Source organism: Sorex araneus, chromosome 1 (genome assembly GCF_027595985.1).
Source record: "Sorex araneus isolate mSorAra2 chromosome 1, mSorAra2.pri, whole genome shotgun sequence".
Taxonomy (NCBI): Eukaryota; Metazoa; Chordata; class Mammalia; order Eulipotyphla; family Soricidae; genus Sorex; species Sorex araneus.
Window position 1 is genome coordinate 369,394,016 of NC_073302.1, and position 18,939 is coordinate 369,412,954.

At 40.8% G+C, this 18,939-nt stretch overlaps 1 protein-coding gene across 1 annotated transcript in view; it reads right to left on the reverse strand.

The window, feature by feature from the left end:
* Positions 1-18,939, reverse strand: part of DNAH11 (dynein axonemal heavy chain 11) — a 323,685-nt gene that overhangs the window by 19,617 nt on the left and 285,129 nt on the right. The window contains exons 68-75 of the mRNA XM_004604267.2: positions 18,036-18,176; positions 16,008-16,178; positions 13,304-13,426; positions 11,142-11,335; positions 9,657-9,805; positions 8,684-8,811; positions 4,971-5,198; positions 978-1,169 (exon numbers count right to left, since the gene is read on the reverse strand). Coding sequence (XP_004604324.2) covers positions 978-1,169; positions 4,971-5,198; positions 8,684-8,811; positions 9,657-9,805; positions 11,142-11,335; positions 13,304-13,426; positions 16,008-16,178; positions 18,036-18,176 — 1,326 coding nt within the window. The remainder of the gene's footprint in view (positions 1-977; positions 1,170-4,970; positions 5,199-8,683; positions 8,812-9,656; positions 9,806-11,141; positions 11,336-13,303; positions 13,427-16,007; positions 16,179-18,035; positions 18,177-18,939) is intronic.

Consider the following 18,939-nt stretch of genomic DNA (forward strand, 5'->3'; position numbering starts at 1 on the left):
CTGAGCGGGGAAGTTTATAATTATTGCACTAGACTAATAGTTTCCCACCTTTTCTGCTTTCAGACCAGCACTGGCCCATGGTCTAGCACATGAGCTGGCTGATTTTGACACACATAGCTCAATTTTAAGATTTAACTTAGTGGGAAAAGTTCCCTCGATGAGGACTAAGTTAGAGAAAATTCTAGAGTACAGAGGCAAGGCGCTTATCTCCAGCACCTCATATGGTCCCCAGGCCCTGCCAGGAGTGATCCCTGAGCCTGGAACAAGGAGGAAGCCCTGAGCTCTGCCATGGTGGCCCCCAAACAAACAAATATACAAAAGATCAGTTTGGAAGTTCTTTCTTTTTGAAATGCAACTCCTGGGTTGTGAAGAGTCTACATAAATGTTACTGAGGAAACATTGCCATTCTCATTTGTAAAAAACATTTTAGCTATAAAATAAAATCTCTCATCTACCTTTAACATCAAATCAAGGGGAACATTACTGAGAAAGTCACAACAAGGTGGCATCCTTAATACATAATAATGACATATGCAGGAAATGCACCATTATTTATACATGTGACGCGCTGTAAATTGCTTCCATCATCAGAACTAATTGTAGTGATTATTAATGCAGTGTTATGAACTGTCAGAATTGCTGTATGTAATTACATTTGTGCAAATGCTTCATTACCTGCCTAATGAATCTGGCATATATGCACATGTAAACTACTGTTTTTGTTAACATAATGAAGGACATTTTTTTTTTCCTTCTGCACTAAGCTGTTGATGTAGAACTGGTTTGACCTACGTTAGGAAGTTGCGGCATCTACTGTTGGAATACTTTTGATCTGGTTTCTTGTTACTCATGGCAGAATGTGCATGAGAGTGTCTGTTTCAATAGTAGCCTCAAAAAAATTAAGTTCCATCTTGGCAATGCCTGGAGACCGGTTCAATGCATTGTGTGGAAGACGTGATCCGAACACTGGTGCTTACCTTCGGGTTTGCCTCTAAGTAGTTGTAGAGGACACTGGCGCAGATGGTGAGGTCTCCGGGATTGAAGGGGTAGCTACGGCTCCAGCCCTGGGGGCCAAACCGCAGTCGCCCTGCAACACAGGCGTGGAAGTAGCACAGAGAGAAGAGGATGCTTTTAAATTCATGCTCCTTGGAGCACCCTTCAAGTGTATCCTGGGAGAAGAGAAACACGCTGGATTATCCATCCGGTCATTTTCTAGGTCTAGAGTCTGAGTGTCAGTAATCTTATTTGGGACCTGGAGGGATGAAGACAGCAGGAACATGCGATTCTAAGTCTGGCTACTGAGCCCTGAAAGCAGAATGGGAGATTAACTGGCATTTGCAAGTCTGGTGTTGGAGAGGAAATTTTATTTGGCTTCACATTCTTTCAATTGCTTCTAAGATCACTAGAAAATAAAAGGACACAATCTAAAGAGTGATGATGAGGGGCTGGAGCAATAGCACAGCAGGTAGGGCGTTTGCCTTGCACGCGGCCAACCTGGGTTTGATTCCCAGCATCCCATGTGGTCCCCTGAGCACCACCAGGGGTAATTCCTGAGTGCAAGAATCAGGAGAAACCCCTGTGCCTCGCCAGGTGTGACCCAAAAAGCAAAATAAATAAATAAATAAAGAGTGATGATAAGGCTTGACATCATTTTCCCTTGCAAAATTCTTGTAGAATATGGATGATCTCAGGACAGTTCCTCATTGGTGTAGCCATGATCTTCAAACCTGCTCATTCTGCAGTAATAGAGAATAGCACTGTAGCACCGTCATCCCGTTGCTCATTGATTTGTTCGAGTGGGCACCAGTAACATCTCTCATTGAGTAACAATTGTTAACAAACAATTAAGGAATAACATTACTTAACGAGTAACAATTTACTCATTACTTAATGAGTAACAATAAGTCTCTCAATGAGACTTATTGTTACTGTTTTTGGCATATCGAATACAACATGGGTAGCTTGCCAGACTCTGCCGTGCAGGCTCCATACTCTCAGTAGCTTGCTGGGCTCTCCGAGAGGGGCGGAGGAATCGAACACGGGTTGGCCGCGTGAAAGGCGAAAGCCCAACCACTGTGCTATCGCTCCAGCCCTATCGCTCCAGTCCTAATAGAGAATATCTGAAAATACTGCCACCCACTACAAGATTGCTTTCCAGACTCCCTTTGTACCACATGTGCTAGAGGACCAAACTTTTGCCAATAGATTTTGAGCACAAGTGCGTATCGTTGTGAAGGAAATTTCTGGCCCTGCTTGTCACTTTCTATTTTCCAGTAGATCAGAAATGATTGGAAAACCCTAGAAGACATCAGTTAAGTACGGTAGAGGCACCCAGAAGTTTTGGTGTGTGGCTGCTCTCAAAGGACAGTGCTGCCAATTAAGTGTGAGAAAGACAAATTCTGATCATGTTTGAATCATTCTAATTTAATACTGCACCTTAACTAATGCTGTCACTAGAACAAATGGTTTCCTTCCAATGAACTCAAGGTAAAATTCATTGCTGGGATTATAAAATGACATATCATTAGAAAAGAAAGGTTTTATCGGGGGCTGGAGAGATGGTATAGTGGGTGCAGGGCTGGCCTTGCAAATGACTAACCAGGGTTCAGTCCCTGACACCCCATATGGTCCTTGTGCCCCACTAGGGGTGGTGATCCCTGAGTACAGAGCCAGGAGTAAGTTCTGAGCCCCTCTGGGTGTGACCTCTCAAACAAACAAACACACAAACAATAAATGCATTATAGTCTGGCATTTCTGAAAATGCACAGGAAAAGTTGAATTATTGTATACTACACTGATAGGGTTATTATCACAGAATTGTGATAATAATAGTCACAGAATTGAACAGTGAAAAGCTATAATTCCTTCAATGGCTAAGAGGTAGCAAGGCCTCCATTCCCAAATTTGGCACTTCTTTGAGGAAAGCAGGGAAAAACTGAGAACTATTGCTCAACTGCTACAGGGGAGCAAATGAAGGAGAGGTCTGTACCTACCTGCCTTAATCTTTAAAATGGAGAATTTGCCAGATGGCAACTAACCTGAACCTGGCAATCACAAATTATATTTAGACTCTTTGGGGTGGGAGTTCAGACTTTTCTTTCAGGCAACTTCTGGTACTAAACCCAAATGAGATTTTGACTTGGTCCAGAACTTGAAGACTGAGGCTGGAGCAATAGACAGCGGGTAGGGTGTTGGTCTTGCATGCAGCTGACCTGGGTTTGATTCCCAGCATCCCATATGGTCCCCTGAGCACCACCAGAAGTAATTCCTGAGTGCATGAGCCAGGAGTAAGCCCTGTGCATTGCCAGGTGTGACCCAAAAAGAAAAAGAAAAAAGAAAAAAAAAGAAACTGAAGCTCATTTTTTTCAGTTTTTGTTTGGGCCATACCCAGTGTACTCCGGGCTTAACCCTGACTCTGCTCAAGGTTAACTCCTGAGGGTGGGGATCTTGAGGAATCACATGTGGTGCCAGGGATTGAATTCAGGTTGACTGTAAGCAAGGCAAGTGCCCTACCTACTGCATGATTGCTCCAGCCCCCACAAGCACTTCTGAAGTTTTTTTTCTTTAATACTTTCGTAAGAATCTAGGGCTAGCACAAAATATGGTTCTAGAATTGGTCAGGCTATAAACAGCACAGTTCCAGGTAAAAGACTAAGTCAATTTTTAGGTACTCTGGCAGGTGGATTGGAAATACACAATTATTAAAAAATAAGTTTTCTACAACTAAACACCAAATAAAAGTTAAGCTCATACAGGAAAAAAAAGAAACAAATCCTATAAGTGGAACTAATCTTATTGGACATAAAAACATATGTTACTCTGAAATTCCTGGAAGATCAAATAAAAGTATTAAATATTCTTTGCTTTTAGGAATTTTGATCTAACAAATCTGCAACTAGTTGTCTAAGGGCTCCTTGAATATATTATAGACTATTTACAAAATAGTCCCAATTACTATATTTATCAAGTGTATTAATTTATTCTAACTGATTTAGTTTTATTGTCAGTGCTAAAGAACTATCACAAGTCAATGTCCATTTCAGATTTCACTATCAACATAAATTCTATAAAAATAAGTATGAATCAGGCTTACTTAAGAAGTATGAGTCTACTTACCATTACATAATTTAGATCAGTTTTATATTTACAAACCAAATGATGAGCCAATTAATAGCTGAAAATGTACAGCCAACATTGAGAATAGAGAATATGCATTCCTTCATCCATGTTTCTGTCTATAGATCTTACAGGAAAAGGTATCTATATTCTTGTAAAAGTTCTGATTACCTACATCTATGTAAAAGCTCAATGAAATGGGGACAGAAGGAACATAATAAAAGCCGTACCATATACAACAAATTCACAGATAACACCAAGTTCATTGGTGAAAATTGGAAATATTTTCTCTCTACTATCAGACACATGATAAGAATAGTCATTCTTGATGCAGTATTGACAGACCTAGTCATGTCAATTCAATAAAAAGTGATACTAGGGGCTGGAGTGATAGCACAGTGGGTAGGATGTTTGCCTAGCACACGGCCAACCTGGGTTCGATTCCCAGCATCCCATATGGTCTACCGAGCACCACCAGGAGTAATTCCTAAGTGCATGTGCCAAGAGTAAACCCTGCACATTGCCAGATATGACCCAAAAAGAAAAAAAAAGTGATACTAGTCTGCCATGTTTGTCCTTCAGCAAATAAATGAGTTTCTCAAAATAGTATGCAGCATAGTTTTGTGATTTTCATAGTCTCAAAATATATTTTTTAGTTATTAGAATAGAGAATGGCAAGTGCAAGTCATTCAGGAGATTTAAACACACACAGACATACAGACACACACACACACAGACATACAGACACACATTCACTCCTTCCTCTGCCTGTGATATATGAGCAGATGATGGTTCCACAATCTGGTGAGACCTTACAGAAGACACCCCCCCACACACACTTCTTCTGCTCTTACCTGATCAAAGTTGTAGAGGGCAGCATGCAAATTGGCCAGCATTCCTGTGGGGGGTTCATTAGTGATCTTAATGGAATTTTCCAAGAGTCCTTGAGGGATGATATGTTCATTTGGGGTAGGTGCAGACTCAGCACTCATGAAAACCCTGTAATCTCTGTGGCTTTCATGACTAAATCTTTCAAGCAGTTTCTCCAAGGCTCCTAGCCATTTGGCTACCAAATGGACATTCTGAAAAATATGCCAGATAGTTCCTATAAAACTGAAGTCCATTATTTCTATTATAAAATTACTGCTTCTTATATGTGAATGTACTGGAAACTAAGAGAACTATAACAAATTATTCTTTAGAATCTTATCAGAAAAAATACAGAATTTAATATTGAACCTATTCTGTGCTTCAAACCACCACCTGTTGTCTTTGTAAGCCCAGATCTCCCAACACAGACTTTCAACATTCATCCAGTGACCATGGGTGAGATGCAGATACCTGATTTTTTTCGCTTAAAGTTCAAATTTAATACATGAGATTTATTTGGACTAGGTTCATCAAGAATAAAAATGAAAGACTGGAAACATATTGGACCACTACCCACTCTCTTGTCTGAGGGAAACTTCTACTGAGACTCCTGTTCATTGGCATGTGACTCGTAAGGATGAGATGGATAAAAACTACCTGAGAAAGAAACCAACTTCTCTTTGCCTACTCCTAGGCTCTTTGCCTACCCCTTAAGCCCCAGAAATGGCAGAAATATGAAAGAAAGAAATGTCGTTATCATCACTCCTTGCTTTTAGTTTTGCAATTCACAAATTTGCTCTTTAGTACCAAACACCCGCATGGTAGAGCTTGGTTGTTGGTTCAGGGAGAAGAGAATAAAGAATGCATTTCATAGGCATTCTGCTTTGGGAGAAGCTCCTAGTACAGTGATTGAGACAGCTCCCCAGAGATATAGAAGTATTTCCAACAGAGAAAAATATTTATGGTAAGAGCACAAAAATATAGAGGTTAAAGGTAAATAGGAAAAATGGAGTTATTCCATTTTTTTGGAAGAAGTTCTGATATAAAAGGAACTATATCAATTAAGTCTTGCATATTATGCATTGGGCCACATCTGGCAGTGCTCAGGGATTACTCCTGGCTTTGTGCTCCAGAATAACTCCTGGTGGGCTCCAGGGACCATATGTGGTGCTAGGATAGAACCAGGACTGGCCTTGTACAAATCAAGTGCTGTAGCCCCTTATACTACCTCTCTAGCCCAGAATGTGACTTCATTTTAAAGTAGGTCTCTAAGAAGGTGGTTAGGGCTTGGTGAGACGCAGGGCCACAGCCCATGAGAGGAGCCTCAGAAGAAGCCAAGCTCCCTGCAAATTCTAAGCTCCAGAGCTGTGAAAAATGACATTTCTGTAGATTAAGCCACCTGATTTGTGATGCTTGGTATGCAAGTCTTAGGCAACGCATTCAGTGGGACAGGACTTTATATTTCCTTCTCTACATGCTGGGTAATAATCAGATTACTTCTCTGGGCCAGATAACTTGCTCAGGGTTAAGACACTTGCCTTACACATGACTGGCTCCAGTTTGATCTCTGGCACTGCATATGGTCCCCTGAACACCGACACACACACACACACACACACACACACACACACAGTGATGCTTATGCTTACTCCTACCTCTGCACTCGGAGATTACTCCTGGTACGCTCAGGGGATCATATGGGGTACTGGGGTTCAAACCCAGGCACCAAAGTTGGTCATGTGCAACCCCTGGTCATGGCCACTAGGAGTGGCCCCTGACACTTTGGGTCTGGCCCTAGCCCCAACCCCACCAAAGGAAAAAAAAAAGGATTGTGCTTTACATCTTACTGCATTACTCAGCCACATAAGCAGGAAGAAAAGAATCATAAAACTTGCTTTGTGAGCTCAAAACAATTGTCTGTTGTGTTGGACTCTAACAGTCCTTTACTTGAAACAAATAGAAAAATATTCCAGGCAGGGATGCTGGAATCAGAGTGGCAGAAAAACCTGCAAGTGAGCCTATGTGGCACGTGACACACTTTGGCACCCAGCCTAGGAACGCTTCTGGAGGACTCTGGGTGTGGGTCTAGCTCCCCACGCGTACCTGTCCAGGTGCACTAAGGCTTGTGTCATGTTCTTAGCCAATCCACATGCCTGGAGAACCCCACATTTTGTTTGCGGGAAATGATTTTTAATGGCACAAACCATCTGGTGAGCATCTGAGTTAAAGACAGATCCCAGTCCTCTACCTTTGTGAAGTCTTCTCTAGAGTTTGGGGCTAGAAAAAGTGAGAGTTTATATTCCTAGAGGGGCAGGATCTGTCTGCAAAACTAATCATTGCAGCATTGGGGAGGAACCTATGACCATGTGCATATACAGCCTAAAACTTAGCGATAGGAGTTAATGTGAACCGAAAGCTAGATAGCACATTCCCATTACATTGGTTTTCTCTTTTCTCAATGGGCTGCTTTTAACTGATGATCAAAAGAGCTCAAGAGGGCCAGAGAAAGTACAGCACTTGTCTTGCACATGACCAACTTGGGTACCTGGGTTTGAACCCCAGTACCCCATATGATCCCCTGAGCCTACTAGGAGTAATCCCCGAGTGCAGAGGTAGGAGTAAGTATAAGCATCACTCTGTGTGTGTATGTGTGTGTGTGTGTGTGTGTGTGTGTGTGTACTTTGATCAACCACTCCTGTGGCACAGAAATTTGTTTTATAAATGTGACTGAGAACCACACCCCAGATCACTGGAGTGAATCCTTTCTTAAGGGACATATCCAGCAATGCTCAGGGTTCACTCTCAGCAGTGCTCAGGGGACCATATGCCTGGAATGGAACCTGGGTCAAACGCTGGCAAGGTAAATACCAGTGCTCAGGGGCTGGCTCCTGACTGATCTTAGGAGACGTGCCAGGTGCTGGGGATTCGAACTGTGGTCAGCAGTTTGCAAGCCAAGTGTCTAAATCCCTGTATTATCTCTCAGGCTCTCCTTCTAGCACTTTTATCTTTTTCTTTTTGATTTTGGGCCACACCAGGCAGTGTTCAGGACAGATTCCTGGCTCTTCACTTAGGGATCAGGGGACCACATAAGGTGCTAGGGATCATAAACAGGTCAGTCATGTACAAAGCAAATGCTCTGCCCGCCACTATACTATTGCTCCCCCAACCATAGTACATTTTCTTTTTAAAAAAATTTTATTTTCATAAAGTTGTTCACATGAATTGATTACATTCAATATTTCAACACCAATCCCAGCACCATTACACCTTCCCACCACCATTACTTAGAATTTTCCCACCATCATTCAATTCTGCCTGCCAGGGGCAGGTGCTAGATCATTTATTTTCTACTTCTGATTATGAATATCATGAGAGGTTGCATGGCTGTGAAAGTGGCCACGTGCTTCTGAAATTCTAAAATTGTAAATGGTTAGGGTCCAGAGATATCTCTGTAGGGAGCTAGTCCACTGTGAGATTCATGTGGGCGTCTCTGAATTAAGGCTGTTGATGCGCCAACCCTAGTATTTTTCACAGTGGTTAGGAACCCCTCAAGAGGATGACAATCTCTGCAGAGATCGTTCAGCCTGAGAACCTGAAAAATTCTAGAAGTGCCAGGCGGCATGCGCGAGGCTGGCTCCTGCACCACTGTCAGTCTCCTGTGCTCTTCCCAGAGTGGCCACAAAAGTATCACACTCACCTGGAGCATGACCCAGTGCCCTTCTTTACAGGCTTTTGCCAGAGCTGCTTCTGCAACGGTCTCCTGACCTTGGCCTAGAGAAACATTGTGGAATTTCCCCGAGTCGATTGTAAAACCAAGTCTTTTGCCTGTGGGAGTGGAAATATGACCTAGTGAGAGGAAAAATCTAGCAACCCCAGTGAAGAAAGTCTGGAATGATCCTTAGTGGTCACTGCTGCCCCCTGCTAGGTCACTTCTGTGAAGAAGTCAAATAAAACTCCCGTCATATCAACAAGCAGTGCTCTGAGCTCTCACCAGCTGTGCCCTTGTGAGCGTTAGCCAGGCCTGTGGAAATCAGTTCCCCTGATTTTCTGGTAACGAAGCTTTTGACATTTTGATAGATGGCGAGCATTGTTATTGAGCTCTATAAATGCTCACACTGGAGTTGCAGAGCATTTCCCTCATAAAAAAGGAGCAACATGTGGTCGCGATCACATCAGTTTTTGACCTGATGGGCTCACTGGGTGAATGCACGAGCCTCTCACCTTGTGAGGCCACACTTGAATTGCGCGCAGCCGGGTCACACACAGCTTTATTAACCTGGTATTCTCGGGGCAGGCCGCGGGGAATAGTAATCCAGAGCACAAAGCAACAGTGCCTTGTACAATCGAATAGGCTAGCGCTAATGACCATTATTTAGTCACAGGGAGCACGAGATTATGCGAGCATGGAGAAAATTGCCCTTCGGCCCTTACAGAGGCAAAAGGTGGAGAATAGCACAAAAGAAACTCACATTACGCCAACCAGAGGAATGTTCTGTTTCAACATTTCTCCCGACTACAGTGTTATTAGTCTCGCATTTTTCCATACATGCAGTCGCCAACAAATAAAAAAAGAAAGAAGCTAAGAGAACTGTAGACTAAAAGCAAGGGCAGGTGGGTGTTGGGTGGGAAGAAAAGGAGGAGGGCGGCCAGCAAGCCTCCTGGCTACATACCAAGGATCTCGAGGTCTTTAAGGGCATCGACCCCAGGGGACAGGATAAAGAATATTGGGGTGGCTGGGTTGCTTTCTTCAAATGCTTTCGCTAGATCCAATCTGATCCTTTCCACATACTTTGCACCCAGTTTTTCCTCCACGAAATTCCTGCAAAAAAAATGGATAATGCCAAAATAAGATCGGTGTTTTTGACCTTGGAAAGAATCATTACTGGATCAGCTTTAACTACCGTCAGCCGAGGAAGGAAGCAATCCATGTGCATTTCATGGATGCTCTGATAGAATGACAATATGGACTCAAAATGATTTGTGCAGCAGTATCACTGAAATCCATCTCCACTTCAGATGCTCTAAAAATGAAAAACTTCCATTTTGAGGGGCTCGTGAGACCCCCTCTGTGGGCCATCAGCTGCCTGCATATGGCTTTGTAACCCCCCAAGTCCCCCAATAGACCCCCCCATTACTTATTAACAGTTCATTAGATTTGTCACAGTGCAATTTTCCAGCCTGCTGGGCTTCTCATGAATATACAAATGCTTTTTGGGGTGTTTTTAACACAAGGAAGCTCAATTAGGCAGGGATTATTTTCCAGCAGTATCAGATTTAGCAGAAAGTCAGTACTAGTGAGCAGAATTAACTTGTAAAGTAGGGTTCAGCCAGGGCTTATGCAATGGGAAATTGGACTGAACTAAACAAAGCAAAGGAAAATACCCCAATGTGTGTGATTATGATTAAAGAAATAGGAGTCTGATCAGGAAGGATGGTGAGAACTCCTTGGTTGGAGAACTTAAATTAGAATGCAACATATGTGAATAAAGTTGCAGAGTACCACTTGGAATCAAAAAGGCAAAGGGAAAGGACACCTGAGAAGTCAGAGGATAGTACAGAGGGTAGGGCACTTGCTTTGCATGTAGCCAATCTGGGTTCGATCCTTGGCATCACGTATGGTCCCCAGAACTCTCCGGCAGTGACCCTGAGCACAGAGCCAGGAATAAACCCTGAGCGGTGCCTAGTGTGCCCACCCCAACCCCACTCTCCCCCAAAAGAAGAAAAAGGACACTTGAACTGAGATGCACTCTCGAGTTTTCAGTTTTGAAATTGTACTAGGGATAACATTATAGGATCATGAATAACTTCAGGTAAGAACTCATTTTCGTTTGACATGCAAAATCTTCAAAATGCTATCACTGAATAAAGGCTTTAGAGGTTACACTTGGGTGATGCATATTGCTGGGCTTTGCACTCTGCGAATACCTGTCTCTCTTCTTAGAAAAACATTTCCATAAGTTTCCTGTCTCCAGAATTAAGCTTCTTAGGCAGGATAAGCTGAGTCACCGAATAAGCAAGCACATTACTCAGCACGTTTTAATAAATATCGGTAACACCATAATTTCAGTACAATCACTTCTGTATGGCCAAGAAATGCCTCCACCAGATACTCTGAGCCCTAAGGCCAAGTTTCTTGGGGGTTTAACCCGCCTCACCTGAGGGCATAGGTCATTCTGTCTGGGCGCATGGCTCTCAAAATGATCAGCTTCTGTATTAAACTTTTCTTCTTCCATTCTTGCGGTAGCTTTTCTTTTTCTGGACATTCCGATTCGACCCATTTTCTCCACTGCTTGGCAGATCCCTCCACATCTCGGTCTAGGCCTCTGAATTCCTCTAGGAGGGCAACAGCCTATAATGCAAGAGGAGAACAAGAAGGAATGGTGAGCAGTGGAGTTTAGAGTTAGAAATGGACTTTTGCCTGTGTCCAGTTCTATGTAAGTAAGAATCTGACATGGGCACAACCTTCGTTTCTTCTCTCGATTGACATTGCAACCTCTTTGACCCTGCTACTTGCAAAACACTTCCTGATCTCTGGCTTGATTGGGTTTGACCCAGCAAAGACCTAGCAGGAGAGTAGAGGGGGAGAGAGAGAACAGAGTGCATGCTCCTTCCGTCCTTTCCTGTTGTGACATGGTCTGGTAGGAGGTCTGGTTTTGTTCCTTCCCAAATCCCATTCCTTTGCTTCCCAGAAGTTCCAGTAATTGTTCCTTACCCTTCTATTAGAACATTATTAGATGTTCTATTAGAACAGTATTCCCTTCTTTCCTATTCCTGGTGGATGTTTGTTAATAGCCTTTTACAAGCCCTTTTCGGAGGGGAGGGTCTTGAGGGGTTGGGCCACACCCAGCAGTTACTCCCGGCTCTGCACTCAGGAATTACTCCTGGAGGGGGACCATATGGGGTCCCAGGGATCGAATCTGGGTTGGCAGCATGTAAGGCAAATGCTCTACTTGCAGTACTATCACTCCAGCCCTGGAACCCATTTTTGAATGTGCCCTCTAATCTCTGCTAAGATCCTGATTGTTAAACAACTGAAGTTGTAATTCTAATATAATGATCTAATATATTTATTTAAAAATGCAAATAAAACTATAAAAATGGGTGATAGTTATTATCAAAGCACAGAATAATCTCCCAAGAATAAAAGAATGAGGGCCAGAGTGACAGTATAGAGGGTTCGACATTTGCCTTGCACCAAGCTCACCGAGTTTGATGCTTGACATCCCATATGGTCTCCTGAGACCACCTGGCAGGATCTCCAAGTGCAGAGTCAGGAGTAAGTTCTGAGAACTGCCAGGCGTGTGTCCCCAAAACAAACTTTAAAATAAGTAAATATGGCCAAGCCTGGGAGGATAAGTGCTTAATAATAATGGAATAAGGGGTGAATATTGGGGTTGAAGAATAACTACAGGTATTGCTTTTTTTTTCTTTTGTTGCTATAACATTGTTTTGCTTACATATTTTACAATGAGAATAAACTGGTAATTAACCAAATGAAAAGAAAACAGGCTGGAGAGACAGTACAGTGGATAATGTATTTGCTGTGCCCATAGCTGCCCCAGGTTTGATACCTGGCACCCCTTATTTTTCTCTGAAAGCCAGGAGTGATCCCTGAGCACAGAATCAGGAGTAAGCCCTGATCCCTGCCAGGTGTGCCCCTCCCCACCAAAAAGAAAGAAAACTGGATTCAGGAAAATAATTTAAAATAACCATTCATACTCCTTAACTTTTGTCAAAGTTTTTTCAAAACATTTAAACATTCTGAATATTAATGTTAAAATATTGACAAAATATAAGTATTACTTATACTTACCTATAAGTATAATGATCCTTTCCCTCCATATAAGAAATCACTCAATTTAGCAGTGCAAAGATTAATTTAATAACATCACATTCTTTAAAAAATTTTTTTATTTTATAACTTAGTTCACAATATTTGATTACATTTAATATTCAAACACCAATCCCACCACCATTACACCTTCCCACCACCAAATTTGGGATGTTTTTATCCCAGGCCCCAATCCCTGTCCCAAAACACAATTGAAATAATATATTTTGTATTGTCTGAACTACTGAACATACTTAAAAACACTGTTCATATAGGAAACAGTGTGAAGATTGCTCTATTTTGGCAGGAGCCATTAAGACATTCTACAGGATATCACTAACATGTTGAATAACATCACATTTTATAGCATATTTCTACAAGAGAAATGGGGTCTGATCTTCCACCTGTTTTCTAAAACTCTCTATATTGGGAGACATGAGATTTGAAATAAAATTTAAAAGCTGAAAAATAATGTTGCTGACCTACCTTAACGGCACTCCACGACTGAGTGCTCAGAAACTCGACAGGACTTGGGTAAGTGTGTTCAACTGTGAGTCGAAGCAGAAAATCCAGTTCAAAAGGGTCTATCTCCTTCTTTCTCAACAAAATCTTGAGAGTACACAAAATTGAAGAGGGTCATCAGTTTTTTATATCAAAATCATGACAGGGGAATTCAGCCACAATTTAGCAGATACAATTGAACAGGCAGCACCAAGACTGCTGAGAAGTCCTGTAGCTACAGCTCGATTCTGTGTCTGCAGTAAGACTCTGATCATGCTCACAATCTCTTGACCAGAAGCCTAACCACAATAATTGCAAAGGCTGACAAGAAAAAAAAGTACAATGCATCTTAAAACCCGATATTCTATGTAAATCAAAATTTTATATATATGTGGACAATGACTTGTTTGCTGAAATAAATTAGACTAAGAAAATTAATTTTCTAATAAAATTAAGTAATGCATGTTGTAACTGCATTTTTTAAAAGATCTGGAATTTGGAAGGGGATTGCAGTGATTATTCCAACCTAATGCCTGTGCCTATTTACTGTATATTTGTTCACACTAATCTTTAGATTATACTTAATTTTAAAACTTGTCTTACAGACTGAAAATGGTCTAATTAACTAAGACCATTGGTAATGGTCTAATTTACTAAGCAGAGGTACAACTAGTATTTTGTTATTTCTGGTATTAAAATTACATTCAATAAATGATAAGACACAGAGAGATTCTTTTTCCTAAGTGGTATTATATTGAGAAAAAAATTAATTGGTTTGCACAGTACGTAAAAGCTGGAAGGGGTGGGGGAGGAGAGAGGAGAGAGGAAAGAGAGAAGAGAGAGGAGAGAAGAGAGAGGAGAGAGAGAGGAGGGAGGAGAGAGAGAGAGGGAGAGAGAGAGAAGGAGAGAGAGAGAGAATGAGAATCTCCATAGAGGCAGGCTGGGGGTAGGGGAAACTTGGGAAACTGGTAGTGGGAAAATGATGAAGAGATGCCTGTTGGAACACTCTATGACTGAAACCTAATCATAAACAACTTTGTAACTGTGTATTTCATGGTGATTCAATTAAAAAATTTTTTTAAAATGGAAATTGTTTTTATTATGAAGTAGAAAAAACTTTTGTCTATAGAACATTCTCAGGAACACAATAGAATAATCCCAATTTTCCCAAATAATTTACCAAGTTAAATATGTAAAATTCTTAAGGTTTCTGCTATTTTTAAAATTTTATATATATTTTTTCAATTTGGGGGCCACACCCAGCAGTGCTCAGGAATCACTCGATAGGCTCAGGGGACCATATGTGGTGCCGGAGAGAGAATGCAGGTTGTCTGTCAGGCAAGCGCCCTACCCGCTGTACTACCATTCCAACTCCTTCCCAAATTTCAGATCTTTAAAAAATGCAGTTACAACATGCATTACTTAGTATTATTGGAAAATTAATTTTTCTTAGTACAATTTATTTCATAAAACAAATCATTGTTCACATACATATGAATTTTTGATTTACATAGAATATCAGGTTTTAAGATGCATTATAATTTGTCTCTAACTTCCAATAAGAAGTTTTAAATGGATGTGTAAGCATTCTTGGCCTTATCTTGTAATGAGTAATACATGTTATATAATAATATATGATTATTTATTGAGTTATATGTAAAATAATCACCTTATATTTTATTCTATAATACCTTGATCTTATTACCCCATATATTATAATCGCCAATACTCATATAACCCAAAGAAATCCACAAAAACTGTTGAAAAAAATAGTGATAATATTTTGCTCTGGGGTCACACCCAACAGTGTTCAGGAATCACTCTTGGCACTTGGGTGACCATATGTGATGCTGGGAATTGAACCTGGATTGGCTGCATGCAAGGCAAGCAGCCTTGAAAAGTTATATTTAAATGTATATACATATGTATATGTACATATACATATGAAAGGAGAGAAAGGAGAGAAAGACAAGAACAATGATCAAGGGAGACCATGGGCTTTTCCAGAGTGGGAAAAGCAAACAAAGATATGTGTTCAAGCGAGAACACAGGTGTGTGAGAGAAAGCCAACTTTATCATTATTAACTGAATTCATTTATAAAATGTCTTCCTGGGCAGAACACTATGCAGGTAATAAAACAGGTAAGACATGTCCCTTTCACTAACATTTGGATTGGTAAACAGCAAAGAAATGAATAAGAAGACAGGTTGATTTCATCTAGAATACAGTCAGAATGTTTTTTTCTTTCTTTTGTCATGGCACCTTTGTTTAAACACAGTCTTTTACAGAATTGCGTATGAGAAAAGATTAAATAGGAAGCAGGTGTGAGCTGGAATTCTTTTTATTTATCTGTGTTGGAATTTGGAACTTTACCAAATTCCAAGGATGCCAAGATCTGCCTTCCAAACCATGATCTTAAAGAACCTCCCTGGGAGGCCCTGGGCAGTCCTGTGCAGGATCAGAGAAGAATGTCTCTTCAATCTGCCAGCAGGATGACAGCCTTTGCAGTTCTCCAAGTGCAGATCCACCCAGACCAATGCATTGGGATCACTTATAAGGTTATCACATGTTCAACATCATGTGATAGCAGAGAAAGTGATTTACGTCTCTCTATAGCAGAAGTAAGGTACAACATGAATGAAGGAGTAGGACTCTGGCTCTAAGATGTTTACCATGGACACATCTCACCTGAAAAGCCATCTGGGACAGGAAGATGAGCTTGTCCTTCTCGAATAGTGCCTGGCTGGTATACAGGAAGATGGTGTGGGTGATACTCTCCATCAGGACTGAGATGCGCCCCTGCATGTCCTCCACTTGCTCAGCCTGTTCAATTGCTCTATGAAAGAGCACGTTGAAAGCCTGGAGAATTTCATGATTGTTAAAGGATGATAACCGGTACCTGGATCTAGCTAAACAAAGGCACATAAGTCTACAGCTTAAGGTTTATCTATAGGGCGAGAGAACAAGACAGCATCTTTCTAAGGATTCTAGGAGCTCTTCAAACAGTTCCTGGCATACGGTGAGTGGTCATTAAGTACATACTATTAACATCATTTCATAAGGTTTACCCACATTTTCTCCCTAGCCAACTGAACAGCACCATGCTTTATCTTTCTATCCATTATCTAGCATTTTTAGTTGTGGAAATACACAAAACACAAATTTAACCCCCTTTATATTAGTGGAAGCTGCTCCTGGCTGTGCCTGGGGTTCGGAGGTCACTTGGACTGAACCCAAGGTCTCTCACACACCAGGGACGTGCTCTGCGACTTGACCCATATTCCCGGCTGCTCAGCCTTAAGGATATTAACACTGTTGCATGACCAATCACCATGTTTTCTTTTACAAAACTGATATTGTACTCATACAACAATTTCGCCTTCTCTTCCAAACCCCTGTCTACTTTCATCCTACTTCTGCTTCTGAGAGTTTTCTGACTACTCTAAATACCTCAGGTATGGTATTTGTAGTTATTATTGTGAATGGTGCTTCACTTAGCATAATTCTCTCAAATTTCATCCAGTCAATGGTATGCATAAGAATTTCCTTCCTTGTTTTGGTTTTGTGTCATACCCAGCAGTGCTCAGGGCTTTTTCCTGGCTCCATACTCAGGGATCATTCCTGGTGTACTCAGGGGACCATCAAGTGGTATGAGGGATCAAACCTGGGTTGGATGTTTGCAAGGCAAGCACCTTACCAAATCTCTCTGGCTTCAAATTTCCTTCCTTTTCAAGACTACCCATTCATTTATATGTTGACACTTAGGTTGCTTCCATCTTTGGCAACTGTGAATAATGCTGTTTGGAGTATGGGTCTACAATATCTCTTTGAAAGGATCAATTCTTTTATATCTATACCCTGAAGCAAAATAACTAGATCAAGTCGTAATTCTATATTTTCTAAGGTACTATCACATTATTTTCCACAGTAGCAATACTGTTTTATATTCCCACCAACAGGGTACAGGTATTGCAAACTTTTCACATCCTTGTCAATGTCCATGATTTTCTCTGTTCACTCTTTCTTTCTCTCTCTCTTTAGAAATCATCCTAAAGATTGTCAAATGGTGTATCATTGTGGTTCTGATTTGCATTTCCCTAAGGATTAATGGTGTTGAGTATCTTTTCATATGCTTGCTGGTCATTTGTATATTTTTAATTTTTTTCTATCTTAAGCACCATAATTTGCAATATTGTTAATGATAGATTTTCATACATACAATGATCCAGCACCACACCCTCCACCAAAGTGTCTGCTTCCATCCACCACTGTCTCAACATTTGAGTATCTTCTTTGAGATATGTCTATTTAAGTGAGCCTATTTTTTATGCCATTGTCCCTGATATACCATTAAAAACATTTTTGTGGTGCTGAGGATTGACTACTGTTATACAAGGCATGTGCTCTACAACTGACCCACATCCTCAGCCCCTTTTATTATTATTTCAATGATGGGGCTGTAAATGGCACCACTGTGCAGAAAGCTGAGCAACATTGGGGTTAGACTGGGCACTGGCACCAATGTCTGGGGAGAAGACAAAAACGAGCTCAGTGACATCAGCCCAGTTTTGTCCAAATGTTCAAACCAGAAGAAGACATGACATGAAAAGAATACAGAGCAGAACCCCCAACAAAAAACAAACAAACAAGAAACTACACTTACAGATACAACTTGAATTTATTTTTTTTTTTCTTCCTCAGCCTAGTCAGTCTTACCTTCAAAGAGAATTGATAGATTGGGTTGATTTTGCGGAGGTCATTAATGACAAAGTAGAGGAGAGATGCTCTTGCTGCCACTGGTCTGTAACATTCTCGGGCCTCATTGATTTTTCTTTCATTTTCTTTAGCTTCAATCACCTATGGTGGAACCAAAAAAATATTTCATTTATTCTTCATAGTCACTACACCCAGTCACATAGAGATAGGATTCACACTAAAATAGCTAACATTGTGGTATCTATATGCTTTAGTTTTTCAAAAATTATTAAATTCAGATTTCTAGTTTTTTCATAAACTGGGTTCTCAGTGGGGTAACTCTAGATGTGTGGTGATTAAGTAAATCTGGTTGTGTTAGGCAAATCTGACTGTGTTCGGTTCTATAGAATTTATTCTGGTTAATGTCACCTTCCTGTCTCTCCTCTCTCTTTCAGGGGTTAATAACCCAGCTATATCACCTCCCAGGGATGGCTCTTAAAAAGTCTGCTGGGTCAGTTCAATGCCAATAACTTTATTAGTCAACAAGGTATATAAAAGCTGCCAAGGTCAATAGTATCTTTAATAGCGATGCTTCCTAAAAATCCTTTACATGAAAATTCTCATGTCTATAATTTTGACTCTGCACCAGTTCAGCCATATGCTCATATATTTCAATTTAGTTTATCTTTATATATTAGCCTCTAGATACATTTTGGGAGGTAATTAGGAAGAAAAATACCACCAACAATCATATTCATTTCTACTCCAGGTTCTAAGACCTATTTGATATATGTATCTTGATAGTATCCATGTGTGGCTTTGTAAAAAAATATTTTATGACTTCTGGTAGACTTGATTCATCATAGTTATATAAGGAAATGAAATGTACAGCAGAAAGGGAAGCCAGTGTAAGGTGGTACAGAAA